The following is a 14,587-nucleotide window of genomic DNA, read 5'->3' as shown; positions in this document are numbered from 1 at the left end:
TGGGCATGTGCCTTGACCAGGAATCGAATCCTGATCTCCTGGATCCTAGGTCAATGCTCTACCACTGAGCCACACACGGCTGGATGGTATAGTTTTTTATAGTATTGCCTTATAATCCTTTTTATTTCTCTAATGTAAATACTAATGTCCCCTCTTTCATTCCTGATTTTAGTAATTGGAGTCTCCCTTCTTTTTTTCTTGGTCATTTTAGCTAAAAGCTTGTCAATTTGGCTGATCTTTTTAAAGAACCAGCTTTTGCTTGCACTGATTTTTTTCCTCTTTATCTTTCTATTTATTTCATTAATATCACAACATTCATTTACAGAAATCTTTTTTTCTTTCCCTTCTGCTTGCTTTGGATTTAGTTTGCTCTTATTTTATCAGTGTCCTAAGGGGAAAGGATTTTAATTTGAGATCTGTTGTTTTCTTGATGGTGCTCCAGGGTAACCTCAGTCTGTTCTCTTTATTTATGAGTCTGTTTCTATTTTGTTTGTTAGTTTATTTTGCTCATTAGATTCCACATATAAGTGAAATCACATGGTATTTGTCTTTTTCTGACTGGTTTATCTCACTTAGCATCATACTCTCCAGGTCTGTACAGGGGAAGGGAGTTGGGGGTGGGGGAGCTGGGTGAGAAAGGGGCAGGGATTAAGCAAAAAAGAAGAAGAACCCTCACAGACCCAGGCAACAGTGCGGTGATGACCAGAGGAAAAAGAGGGACTTGGGGAGGCAGAAGAGAGTAAAGGGGGGATAAATGATGGTGGACAGAGGCTTGACTTTGAGTGGTAAAAACACAATACAGTATACAGATGATGTATTAGAGAATTGTACACTTGACGCCTATGTAATTTTATTAACCAATGTCACACTAATAAATTCAATAAAAAATTTAAAAAAAAGAATATACCTCAAATTTATGCTAAATTAATTCCAGTGAGGCAGAACTGTTACTCCTGTAACTCTATTCCTTCTTACCCCTTTTAGTGCTATTATTTTTACATATATATTACAAATTATACCTATAGGTAACAATTTCAACAATATATTTTGATAGTCATTATGTCTGTTAAAGAAGCTGAAGGAGAAAGAATAAATTTGTAGGGCTTCTTACGTTAACTTTCTCACTTATAATTTCAGGTTCTCTTTATTCCTATGAGTTCAAGTTAACATCAGGTGTCATGTCTTTATTTCAATAGGCTTTGTGTCCACTTACCTCGTTTATTCTGTTATTGCTAAATATATTACATTTATGTATGTTATAGGCCCTGCGATGCAATTATATACATATTGTTGTACACAACTGAATTTTAAACCAGTTAAGAGAAGAAAGAAGAAATCTGCATTTATACTGTCCTTTATAACTACATAATTCCCTTACTGGTTCTCTTTGTTTTTCTTTATGGATTTGTAGTATCATCTGGGGTCACTTGGTTCCTGCCTAAAGACCTCCTTTTGTATTTTTTTGTAAAATCAATCTGCAAGCAATAAAGTTTCTTCCTGTCCCCACACTCTGTTTCAAATAAAATCAGTTCTTTGGGGGAAAACTTCAGAGATCTCCGTGTTTATGGACTGCTTCTCTCCCTGAACAAAAATCTCTGAGCCACTGCTCCTCTGCTGGGCTGGGGTGGTATAGCCTCTGGTCTTCTCCACCTGGCTCTCCCAGCTTGGAAACTCCGCCCTACAAATGAGCCAGAGTGAGGGTGATCTCAGCCCGCTAGCATCAGCTAAAGCCTTCAGGGGCTGGGTGGAGATTTGGAGCCTCAGCCTCGAGGAATTTAACTTCTACAACTCAGTGCCGGAGGGGATGAGAAATACTGGTGGCCTGCCCTTCCCAGGGATACACCTTACCCTGCTAACTCACCAGGGGTGGAGCTTTTGTGAAATTGAACTAGCTGAGATATTTTGTGAAATCCATTCGCACAGCTTTCAGGAATTCCTTTTATGGTTGTTGCGCCATTGCCTTTTTCTCAGTGCTTTCAGTTTCACGTTACCGTAACTCCTTTGCTTCTAATGAAAGGGTATTTAGGAACTCCCGAGTGCCTCCTGCATCCTAAGGGTGATATAAAAGTCCAGTCACTCAGTGGAACAGAACAGAAACCACTCCAACCTAAACTGAGGAGGAGAAAACAACAGGTAAGAGCTTGATTTTCTTATCAGAGCTGGGGCACGGTTGGCAAGGGATTTATAAGGGTCAGTGCATTTTCTAAAGAACAACCAGCCTAAAGACAGGTTGCAGCTGAGCCCAGTGTGGGACATGGGGTTAGGAGAAATCCTGGTGATATCAAGCGGCAGCGCATCCCTAAGTGTCACTACTGTGCTTGCGAGAAGTTAGGCAGCAGCAGAACGGGGCTAAACTAAGAGTTTGAAATGCCTTAGGATTCTCTTTCTTTGCCAACCTTGTCTGCGTTGGCCGCAGACACAGTTAAACTACCACTGTCTCATGCAACTTGTTCAATTCTGACCTCCCTCCAGCCGAGGCACTGAAAGGGCTGCAAATACGTTATTTTCATGAGAAAGAAAGAATAGAAAATGAGCTGCAATGTAAATAGCCGCCTGTCACTGTTGAAAACGAAGAAAGAAAAACCTGAAAGCCAGTGTAAAAGCTGAAGATTCAAGAAAACACCATACTTTTTCATCATACATGTGAACTTTGCTTCAAAGTAGATTTCTTCGCTTAGCAGTAGCGCAGGGTCTGTATGCCGGAGGGGAGGAAGGATGGGGCTGGGTGAAAAGGAGAAGGGACTGAGAAGTACAGCTCGGCAGGCACAAAACAGTCACGGGATGTCAAGTACAGCTTAGGGCATACAGTCAATAATATTGTAATAATTATGCATGCTGCCAGGTGGGTACTAGACGGACCAAAGGCATCACTTCTTAAGTTACGTAAATGTGTAACTGTTCTGGGGGGACCCGTGACAGGCGACCACTAGAGTTTGTGTTTGAATTTTGGAGCCTTTATTAGCTGCCAGCAGCTACAGTTGCAGCGTCTCACCCACGTGAGAGCCGAACTGCAGCCCCGACCCTCAGTTCTTCCCTCATTGTATACCCAGTAACCACAGAGGCGCTGCAGTAAAGGGGTTTCCAAGAATTTGTCAGGCTGTCAGCTTTTGGTACAGGAAACAAGGGGGGACCTTTAGCAACACAAAAGGGGCGATTTAAACACAATGTGTTACGATGAGTGATGGGGTTATGCTTGGCCTGAGCGTGACTGGTTTGTTCTTTCTATGGGAACTGGGGGGGGGGGGGGGGGGCGGTAATTATTGGGCTGGCTTGTCAGGGCTTGTCCTGTACAGTGGGGATCTTGTTCTACCTTTACTGTTAGTTCCTTAGGTATATTCTTCTGCTTGGTGGCCAGAACATAACCCCTATGTGGTACATCCAAAACTAATAAAATATTGAATGTCAACTGCAATTGAAAACTAAAAAATTTAAAAAATAAACTAAACTAAAAAATAGCCCAGGTTCATGAGATCCGATTTCTTAGTGCCAGCTTCTTTCTTACCCCTTACAAGCAGAATTTGGCCCCGCTACTTTACTAAAAAGTTTTGTCCTTGAATCTACAGTGGTTCGCCGCTAAAGCCAACAGTTTCTTTTCCTGATTTCTCTACGCTCTCAAGCGGCTTTGTTCTTGCTTCCTGGAAACTGCCTGGAGCTTTAGCATCACCTGCTTCTCAGGCAGTTCTCTCTCTGTTCAGCTTTTCCTCCCCCTGCCTCCTCCCCCTTCTTCCCTCCCTCCCTCCCCCTCTCCCTTTCCCTCCCTCTCCCTTTCCCCATCCCATCTTCTTCCTGCTTCTCCTTCCCCTCTACCAAATGGAAAAACGGAATGAAACAGAAAGCCTAGAAGTGTACGGCTGAAAATATATTTTCTTTGAACCGTTTCCTCCCTAGCTCTCCTGATCTTTTAATCCATATTTCATAGTCTTTTGTTCCCTTACACCACACACATATATACACAAACATGGTTCTTAGCAACATTCTTTAGTTGGAGGCGTATTTATTGTGAAGCCAATGAAGCTGAAGTCATCAGGGACCCTTGCTAACGCAAGCCCATACCAAGGCTTTGGGTGGGTCCCTAGTCATATTTCATACAGCCATACGTTTTTATCAGATTTGCAAGCATAAGTTATACTGGTTCCGCTTTTGAAACAGCAGTGTAAACAGTTCTGTGAACCCTCATTTTAGCAAAATGAATACAACTGGTAGAAAAAAAGACATTTAAAATCTGTGAAAATTGTCCAAAGGGCATACATCAAAAGATGAAACATTTATTCACAGAAGTCATTATTCATAGCAGAATTAATGAATAAATGAATATCGAATTTCTTACATATAGCCAGGATGTAAAATACCCTCTCAACCCTATTCTATTTTACATTTGATGTCTGTTTTAAAAATTTTAATGAGAATATAAAAAGAAAGTTTTCCATGGTAAATTAAAGATTTTGTTTATGAAAGTGGTTAAATGTTGATGTCATTGTCAAACCAATATTTTTTTAATGGGCTATTTCTATTGCACGTCTGTAACTTTCTAAAATAATATAGATCTTCCCCTCATCTATCTCACTGTTGACACAAAACTTTTTGTCCATGTTGGGGAACTTTATGACTCCACCTTCTGAATGAAAAATAACCTGGTGAAATTCAAATTCATCCTATCTCCTCACTTGCAGATAAGGTGACACCATGGACATGCCAGGTCCCGTGTGCCTCATTGAGAACAATAAAGAGCGACTAGTGGTTAATCCAGAAGCTCTGAAGATCCTGTCTGCCATTACACAGCCTGTTGTGGTGGTGGCCATTGTGGGCCTCTACCGCACAGGCAAATCTTACCTGATGAACAAGCTGGCTGGGAAAACAAGAGGTAAGGGGGGCACCAGCAAAGCTTTGCCAGATCCCTCTGTCCACCCACACTCCCAGCATGAGTATGGTGTTGCAAGGAAAGTTAGAGAGGGGGAGGAATACTGAAAGCTAACTTTTAATCTACAATTATCCTCTTATCTTTACCAGGATCCGAAAGAGTTCAACTCACTGTCCCTTCCCACTTTGCCTTAATTTCCCCTTTTAAAAGCATACATTTTTATTCCTTTCCTAGAATTCTATTTAATTTTTAAAGAATTACCATATCATTTTCCACAGCAACTGTAGCATTTTATATTTCTCCCAGAAATGCACAGGATTCTAATTTCTCCACCTTCTCCCCAACATCTGTTATTTTGGTTTTTGATAGGGGTCATCCTAATGACTGTGAAATAGTATCTCACTGTGGTTTTGACTTGTATTTCCATAATTGCTAGTGATGTTAATCACCTTTTTATGTGTTTATTCGTTATTTGTATATTTTCTTTAAGGAAATGTCTGTTCAAGTTCTTTGCTTATTTTTTACCTGGGTTGTTTGTTTTCTGGGGTTGCATTGTAGGACTTCTTTATATATTCTGGATATCAATCCCTTAACTAAGAAATATTTCCCTCTGTTGATAGTATCCTTTGATCCACAAAAGTTTTAATTTTGAAGTCCAACTTATCTATCTTTCTCTTGTTGTTTATGCTTTTGGTGTCATATCCAAGAAATCATTGCCAAATCCAATATCATGAAGTTTTCCTATGTTTTCTTCTAGGAGTTTTATAGTTTTAGCTCTTACATGTAGGTCTTTGAACTATTTTGGTTAATTTTTGTAGAAGGAAAGCTTTCTGTCTTTCACCATGGAGTGTGAAGTTGGCTGAAGGTTTTTCATATACGGCCTTTATTATGTTTAGTTAGTTTCCTTCTAGTTCTAGTTTGTTGACTATTTTTACCATAAAAAGGTACTGAATGTTTTCATGTATCAGATATTCAAATTTCCGTTTCTCTGTAAAATTAATACTGGTTATGGTTTTGGTTCTCTCTCCTTACCTTGATTATGTTAACTTTTATCTCAATTTCCGACACATCTGCTGTTAAAATCCCACTCCCTCCATCTCCTCTCCCCCTGCAGGCTTCTCTCTGGGCTCCACAGTACAGTCTCACACCAAGGGAATCTGGATGTGGTGTGTGCCTCATCCCAAGAAACCAAAACACACCCTAGTTCTCCTTGACACTGAAGGCCTGGGAGATGTAGAGAAGGTAAGTACTGAAGATTCAATTTGGGGACAATCTGCTCATTTCTGGATATTCGCTACACTATTTAATTTTAATTCAAATAAGAGCTTGCGCTCAACCATAATGTTTTTTTCATTTTTGTTCATGTGCTACGAGACCAAGTTTTGCAATCAGGGGTCAGGGAAATATTGATAAGGCAGAATCCTAGAAGAGCATAGAGATCAGTAGATAGTATTCTAATTATTAACAATAGGCTATAAGTTAAGCCAGTTAATCCAGATGCATAAAGGTAGTACAAACAAAATCAGTCTTGAGTCTTATCCTGCAGACAACTTCAGGTAAGGATTAATGTTCAGAAGTACTAAACTGTTGTTTAAATTTAAACTCTGTCATTAACACAGTGGCTTTAGCAAATTACTTCACCTCTTTTAACCTCAGCTTTCTAATCTGTAAAACTGATTTAACAACCTATATTTGCCTCATAGTATTGTTTTGAATATTTAATAAGAATGGAAAGTGTTATGTGCAGAATAATTGCTCCATAAAATAGCTATAAGTATTATTACTCTTATATAAGTCAATTTTCTGTAAAAACATAGAGAAAATTAAAATTATATCTAAGGCTTTAGAACACCCACCAACCCTGACTATTTGTTTTGCAATTATCTGCAAATGATCATAAGAGGACCTAGTGAGAATCAGTGTAAACCAAAAATACTAATTGGGAAACTATTCAAAGTCCAAGTCCTACTAACAGTCATTTTTATTTGGATTTGGTTTCTTCCTGTAAGTCATTACTCTAAAAAAAAAAAATTCTGATTAAATGAGCATCCTTTTACTACTGCTGATCTGGAAAGTGCCATGAGAATAAATCATAATCCTGGCTCAAATGTGTTCTGATTTCCAGGGTGACAACAAAAATGACTCCTGGATCTTCGCCCTGGCAATACTGCTGAGCAGCACCTTTGTGTACAATAGCATGGGGACCATAAACCAGCAGGCCATGGATCAACTGCAGTATCCTCTTTGTGGTCCAGAACATCATCAAAATCAGAGGGGAGACCTGTACTTAAAAACCAGCTGCCTAAATGTGAATCCTGGTTAATCATGCACAAAAACAGAATGTATAAAAAATAATTCAAGGGCAGGAGAAAGATCCTATGTACCTACTGAAGAATTGACACTCGGGTTAGAAACAAAGGCAAAGCAAAGGTTGGGAATACGTGGGACTAACATGGGACGAAGGGCACTGTTCTTTTATACCAGTTTTCCTTAGTTTGCTACTCAGCTATGTGACAGAGCTGACAGATCGAATAAGGGCAAAATCTTCACCTGATGCAAATAATGTTGAGGATTCAGCTGACTTTGTGAGCTTCTTTCCAGATTTTGTGTGGACACTGAGGGATTTCTCCCTAGTGTTGGAAGTGGATGGACAATCCATCTCACCAGACGAGTACCTGCAGAATTCACTCAAACTTAAGCATGGTAAAGCAGACTTAGAATTGATTATTGGGAATCACAAGACACTAGAAACCATCATTTTTTATTTTTCTATTTAGCTTTCTTATATGTATAGTTTTCTACTTCATCTCAGCTGGCTAGTTCTAAAAATTAATGTTTAATATGTGAATTAATAGATTTGATTTTGAATTGTCTTCTTCCGTGTTCTAAGACCAAGTTTCTTTTTCTTTCTCCTTTCCCTGTGCTATAATCAGATTGATTTTCTCTCCTTGCTTAGAGTTTGTGATGCTGTAATTAGCCCAAAGAACATGGAGTAGGATGGGCATTTATTTAAAGAAAATAAAGTATGAACAGTGCACTAGTCCAGGGGTTGGCAAACCATGGTCCACAGGCAAATGATGGCCCAAGCAGCCTGCCAGCTGTCTTATAAATAGGTTTTATTGGACTAATGCTATGTAGATTGCCTATGGCTGCTTTCACGCTATACTAGCAGAACTGAATAATTGGGAAAAGAGACCACCTGACCCGCAATGCCTAATCTATTTACCGTTTGGCCCTTTATAGAAAGAGTTTCCAAGCTCCTATATTAAGCAAAGTCTTTTTTTAAAAAAAATCTTTCTCCAGGTACCACTGATAAAGATAAAAAATTTAACCTGCCCCGACTCTGTATCCGGAAGTTCTTCCCGAACAAGAAATGCTTTATCTTTGACCGGCCCACTCACCGGAAGAAGCTAAGCGAACTGGAGACCATGCACGACGACGAGCTGGACTCCGAATTTGTGCAACAAGCTGCAGACTTCTGCTCCTACATCTTCAGCAGTTCCAAAGTCAAAACTCTTTCAGGAGGCATCCAGGTCAACGGGCCCCGTGAGTCCTCTTCTTGGTCTTTATCTTCACTGTCAAGACTAAAAGAAAGTGGAACGTCCACCTAGTGTCAGCTTTGAAAAATGCAAATCTAGTGCAATTCCTGTGGCACGTTCTACGTGACACAACATTTCTAATAGGTTTTATTAGTCAGAGTTCTTGGGTGAGCAAAGATAGGAAAGGACAAAGAAAAAAGCTCTATCACTGAAATTTGCCCAATTAAACTGGACCTATCCTATTCCATATGGTAGCTATTAGAAATTGTAGTTATCTAAACTTAAGTGTAGATTAATTAAAATGAAAGAAAATTAGAATTTCTGATTACACAGCTGTATTTCAAGGGCCCATACCTACACATGGCTAGTGACTGCAATACTGGACAGCACATAGAGCACAAGACCATCGTCACAGAAAGATCTCTTGGACAGTGTTCTGTTAGAATAAATAAAATGGAGGACTCCTTTTTTAAATTTATTTTTATTTTTAAATTTTTTAAATCCTCACCCAAGGATATATTTTTCCATTGATTTTAGAGAGAGGAAGAAAGAGAGAGAGAGAGGAACATTGATCAGTTGCCTCCCGCACTCGCCCCATAGGGGCTTGAACCCGAAACCTAGGTATGTGTCCTGATGGGGATTTGAGCCCACAACCTTTTGGTACATGGGATGCTGCTCCAGCCAATTGAGCCACCCAGCCAGGGTAGAGGACTCCTTTTTAACAAATATCGATTTTACAAATGCTTACCAAGGACCAGAACTGATGATAGAGTCATAAGTGAGAGATTTACATTTCCTGTCCTAATGGTGCTTGGGAGTAAAGTACATGCACTCAATAAACATAGGTCTATGGTATACAGAACAGAGGTCCTCACCCTTTGCTATGTATCCATATCCCTCAAGGGTCTTGCCAGAGGAGGATCTAATTCAGTTGATTGGGGGCAGAGGCTGAGAGTCTGCATTTCTAGAAGGTGATGCTGAGGACATAGATGCTGTGAGCCAAATGAGTGGTGAAAGACATCATCAGATTTACAGAGAATAGACTGCTTCCTCACCCCACCTACAATAAACTTATCTTTTGTTCTCTATTTGTAGGCCTGGAGAGCCTGGTGCTGACCTATGTCAATGCTATCAGCAGTGGGGATCTGCCCTGCATGGAGAATGCAGTCCTGGCCTTGGCCCAGATAGAGAACTCGGCTGCAGTGCAAAAGGCCATTGACCACTATGACCAGCAGATGGGTGAGAAGGTGCAGCTGCCCACAGAAACCCTCCAGGAGCTGCTGGACCTGCACAGGGCCAGTGAGAAAGAGGCCATCGAAGTCTTCATGAAGAATTCCTTTAAGGATGTAGACCAATTATTTCAAAAGGACTTAGGGGTAATTTTTCTCTCACATTCACATGGATTAGGGTCTCATAAAGCAAAGTCCTAGAAAATGAAATGGGTGTTTATTATGGGAGAAGGAATTCTTACTAGACTTTAAAATGATTTTTAAAAACACTATTTGTTATTATTATAAGAAGAAGCAATTTATTATAATTGACCTAAAGTTTTGAAACATTTTTCTTTCTTGCATAAACTAATACTCTTTCTTATAATTTAGTTAAATGCATATAAGTAACAATCAGAGCTTCTAATCAAGTTACATGTTTGCTGTTATCAGACTGATTGACAATTATAGCCAAAAGCAAAGAAATATGTAGTCTTAGTTATCTTGAGCAGGCTTAAATTGAGCCACATTCATTCCATATGCGATCATTGGTACAATTTGAAAAGCAAAAGTTTATTTCTGAAGGTGTTTTTGTAGAACTAGAAACCCTAGTGCTGACCTATGTCAATGCCATCAGCAGTGGGGTTCTGCCCTGCATGGAGAACACAGTCCTCGCCTTGGCCCAGATGGAGAATGCAGCTGCAGTGTAAAAGGCCATGGCCCACTATGACTGGCAGATGGGCAGAGAATGCTAATGTAAAGGTAGCAATCTCTGCCATGAGAAAGGGACTTCAATAGAAAGACAGGATCAGGAGGATGTGGTCCTGCTGAGGTGCCTATAAGTTTTTATCGGGGTCACAGACTGTCTTTTGAGAAGCCTTTCCAAAAATCTTGAGCTCAAGCTAACATTTTCTCTCTACTCTTTTTACTTCTTATTTTCACATGAAAGGCCCAGCTAGAGAAAAGGCTAGAAGACTTCTGTAAACAGAATAAGAAAGCATCATCGGATCGCTGCTCGGCTTTACTTAAAGATATTTTCAGTTCTTTAGAAGAAGATATAAAGCAGGGGGTTTATTCTAAACCAGGAGGATACCGTCTCTTCATCCAGGTTATGAAAGAGCTGAAGGAAAAGTACTATCAGGAACCCAGAAAGGGAATACAGGTAACCAACATTTATCTGTCTGTCTGTATGTCTGTTGCTCCCCTCAACGCCACGCCTCCCTTCCTCCATTCACCCTCCACCTCCTTTCCTTGGATCTGCTCTCTCTACAGTGGCTTCATTCCCCAGCAAGCTCGCCCCATACGGGACTACAGTACCAACATGTCCAAAAGTATGAGCCCTCACTCAGAGAACAGAGACTCTCCATCTATAAGCATATCAATCTCATACAGAGGATTCTGCTTTGTAGGGTGCCATGCTTGGCCAACCTGGAGCATGTGCCCAATGAGTGACAGGGACTTGACCAGCAGACACACCAGAGCCAAGAGAAGCAATTCCTAGAGGAAAATATGGCGGGCAGATAGGAGTAAGCGCTCATGGCTATTTCCTGTCACTAATGCTATTTTCTCTGGGTCCTAGAGTGAAGAAGTTCTTCAGACATACTTGAAGTCCAAGGAGTCTGTGACTGATGCAATTCTACAGACAGACCAGACTCTCAAGGAAAAGGAAAAGGAGATCGAAGGTGAGGAGCGAGTCTAGAGACTAGATAGCCTCAACAGCTTTTAAAAGTTTAAATAGCCCTGGCGGGTTTGGTCAGTGGTTAGAGCGTCAGCCTACAGACTGAAGGGTCTTGGGTTCAGTTCCAGTGAAGGGCACATACCTTGGTTGCAGGCTTAATTCCTGCCCTGATGGCCACCAGTTGATGTGTCTCTCTCACATCGATGTTTCCCTCTCTCTCCCCCCTTCCACTCTCTCTCAAAAGCAATGGGAAAAGTATCCTCAGGTGAAGATTGAAAACCAAAAGAACCCTGGTGAAGTGAGACTGAATTTAATTTCAGTGTGTTGTTCTGTGCATCATCTACAGAAATAATTATCAAAATAAGAGGTTCATTTTGGCATGTAATAGCTTTATTAAAAAAAAAGTTTAAATAACTTGGCTGGGTGAACCTGGGGTCCCGTAATAAGAGCAAGATGCGCAAAGATGACTCTTACTAACTGAAGTCAGTTCTCAGTAAGGCAGCGCAGTCAGCAGCAACGACAGGTAAGTTTACAACTCGGAAAAAGCAACGTGGTCATCCACGTGAATTTTTCTTCTTCCTTTCCCCCTGACAGTGCAACGTGTGAAAACTGAATCTGCAGAGGCTGCAGCAAAAATGTTGCAGGAAATACAGAAGGAGAATCAGCAGGTGATGGAGGAGAAAGAAAAGAGTTATCAGGAACATGTGAGACAACTGACTGAGAAGATGGAGAAAGAGAGGGCCCAGTTAATTGCAGAGCAAGAGAGGACTCTCGCTCTTAAACTTAAGGTATTTAATTGCATCACCTTGAGGTTTCTCCTTTTCTGTTTTCTCTCCACTCTCCCTGACCTGTTAGTGTGTCTGTTAGAACATGAAGCCCAGAAGGACCTTTCTCGCCCACTTATACTGTCTGTCTGCCTGACCTGACGCCTGCCTATGTCCGGTTATAAAAAATTTTATTTGCATTTATATCACATCCAGTCCTTTATCAGTATATTCTTCAATCAATGGCAGCTATCATCTGCTAGGGATTATAAAATGTCTTATCTGTTCTCTTGTTTAATATTATATGAAGAACTGCTGTCTCCCTAAGACTTAGGAGAAGAAACAGAGGTTCAGAAAAGATTAACTAACTTTTATAGGGTAACACAGCTTGGTAATATATCTGAACCACCTTCACCACTTAGGGGAATCCACAATCACTGTTTTTCTGTCACACTTGGTATGATGAGTTCCTCGAGAACCTTTATGAGCAGAAAGACTCCTTAGCTCTCACATCTCTGTTAGTCTGCCACTCCTGGCTGTTTTCTATGCTCTACTCCCAGTTTCTGTAGTGAGTTATGTGCAGAAATCCAGTATGGTCGATTTGGGGCCTTGATTTCCAGTATTATTTTCTGCTACCCTTGCCACCAAGCTATGGAGGCTTAAATCAAATTCTCTGCCCTAAGAATCAGACACCTCCTTTGATTTTGAGAATTTTTTACTTCTGTTATGTGTGTGTATATAAAAGAGTCTCTGTGTGTATGTGTGTGTGTATATAAGAGAGTCTATAATGCATAGATAAGGTTTGAAAACAAACCTATGATTAAGATTACCCAAAAAGGTTGTATAGAATTAATGGGATAAAAGATCAAGACTTGTAATTTAAGTTCATCAATATATCAGAAGGTATAAGCCAAAATCTTTCTTAGCTAAAGGAGGCTCAAGAAAAGTAATCATGGAGCTAGGATGCCCAAGACAGAGCATAATGAAAATTAACAGTAGAGAAAATTTCAAGAAGAAATTAAATACTAAAAAAACAATAAAAATCTATGCATGTGGAAACTAGCTAGAAGTTAGAGATTTGCTTACTGCTGTACTTTATTCACCCTTTTTTATTTGTCCCTTTTTAGGAACAGGCCCAGTTACTAAAGGAAGGATTCCAAGGTCAGAACCGACAACTTCAGAGAGAAATAGAAGATCTCAGGAATAGGATGGAAAACAAGAAAACCTGTATCTTAAGCTAAAGACCTAAGGAAAAGAACTTTTCTGGACACCCTTTACCCAAGGCATAACTCAAGCAGTTTTAGAATTTGGAAAAATGTCACTACACTTGAGAAAAAGTGACCTTCCTTAAGCTGATAAGAAGAATCTACAAAAAACCCTTCCCCTAACAAACTTAATGATGAAAAGTTAATTCTTTTTCTCTAACTCAGGGACAAAGCAAGGATGTCTAGTCTCTCCACTCCTATTAAACATTGTAATGAAAGGCTTTGTACAATATGGCAAAAAATAAAACAAATAAATAAAAGGCATATAGATCAGAAAGGATAAAACAAAACTGTCTTTATTCTCATATACTATGATTATCCATATAACAAAAATCCCAGGGAATCTACAAAAAACAACAACAAAAAAAACACACAGGAAAAAAACGCTTGGAACAAATAAATGAGATTAATAAGGTTGTAAGATTCAAGGTCAATACACATAAATCAATTTTCAACTGTATTTTTATACAAAACTGTATTTTTATACAAAAGCAATGAATAATTGGAAACCAAAGTTTAAAAAACAATACCACTTATGATAGCTGTTTTTTTAAAATTATATACTTAGGAAGAAATCTAATGAAACATGCACAGGTTCTCTATGCTGAAAACCATTCTAAGTCCAAGAGATTATGGGATCGACCATGACCCATGAATCTCCTTAGATTCCAACTCCCTTGTAGATTTTCTGATCCTTTTACTCATTGTAGAGAAGGTTAAAGACCCTTCTTCATAGAGTTAGCCCTGACAAAAGCATATGCCTAGTATTTGTTAAGTTCCACTGGGCACTAAAAATATGTCCATTGTTTGTGTTAAGGTTTTATCCAAATAGAAAGAGGCATAAATATGGCCCAGAATTCAGAGTGCCACATAATATGCCTATTACTACCGCACACACGCTCACACACCACCCTTCCCACCCACTGAGAGTTCTGTGACAGACAGGGTTTCAGAGAACACAAGACAGGTAAACTCACTCAGTTTTTATTACGGAGACTATTTTCCCCAAACTAAGTTCAAAACAGAGTCTGGAGAGACAACAAGATGGCAGCGGCGTAGGTAACAGCGGTACCCATCACCTCCCACAACCACATCAAAATTACAACTAAAATACAGAACAACCATCACTCACAACCTCCTGAAATCTGGCTGAACAGAAGCCCTACAACAGGGAACTGAAGAAGCATCGAGACCCGTAGGAGGGGTGGAGACGTGGGCGGATAGGAGCTGAATCCCAGAGACACGGCCCACACCCGGTGCCGCGGGGTAACCCGG

General features: G+C 40.0%; 1 protein-coding gene and 1 long non-coding RNA gene across 4 annotated transcripts in view; one reads left to right on the top strand and one right to left on the bottom strand.

Moving 5' to 3' along the window:
• Positions 1-14,587, bottom strand: part of LOC107535766 (uncharacterized) — a 28,669-nt gene that overhangs the window by 11,372 nt on the left and 2,710 nt on the right. For 2 of the 3 annotated variants that reach the window (XR_001603062.2, XR_001603063.2), the window contains exons 2-3: positions 8,260-8,442; positions 1,862-2,050 (exon numbers count right to left, since the gene is read on the bottom strand). This is a non-coding gene — a long non-coding RNA (uncharacterized LOC107535766). Of the gene's footprint in view, positions 1-1,861; positions 2,051-8,259; positions 8,941-14,587 lie in introns of those variants that run through there. The other variant, XR_001603064.2, reaches the window with a different exon arrangement.
• On the top strand, positions 1,714-13,610 carry LOC107535763 (guanylate-binding protein 1-like). The gene is made up of 11 exons (XM_016211332.2): positions 1,714-2,133; positions 4,671-4,861; positions 5,973-6,100; positions 6,984-7,093; positions 7,365-7,561; positions 8,162-8,404; positions 9,493-9,773; positions 10,555-10,767; positions 11,185-11,287; positions 11,878-12,071; positions 13,175-13,610. Exons 2-11 carry the CDS (start codon positions 4,684-4,686, stop codon positions 13,286-13,288), a joined length of 1,761 nt encoding a protein of 586 aa, XP_016066818.2. The 5' UTR covers positions 1,714-2,133; positions 4,671-4,683; the 3' UTR covers positions 13,289-13,610.

This window comes from Miniopterus natalensis, chromosome 9 (genome assembly GCF_054644295.1).
Source record: "Miniopterus natalensis isolate mMinNat1 chromosome 9, mMinNat1.hap1, whole genome shotgun sequence".
NCBI classification, from domain to species: domain Eukaryota; kingdom Metazoa; phylum Chordata; class Mammalia; order Chiroptera; family Miniopteridae; genus Miniopterus; species Miniopterus natalensis.
The sequence above is the reverse complement of the archived record's forward strand: the minus strand, read 5'-3'. Positions and strand labels throughout refer to the sequence as shown.

Bases quoted from the DNA above. Each gene is read 5' to 3' on its own strand.
- LOC107535763 (XM_016211332.2), top strand. From the start codon at position 4,684: ATGGACATGCCAGGTCCCGTGTGCCTCATTGAGAACAATAAAGAGCGA. The intron at 7,562-8,161 runs GTAAAGCAGACT...ATCTTTCTCCAG, and splicing joins TTCACTCAAACTTAAGCATG to GTACCACTGATAAAGATAAA. The intron at 8,405-9,492 runs GTGAGTCCTCTT...CTCTATTTGTAG, and splicing joins CATCCAGGTCAACGGGCCCC to GCCTGGAGAGCCTGGTGCTG.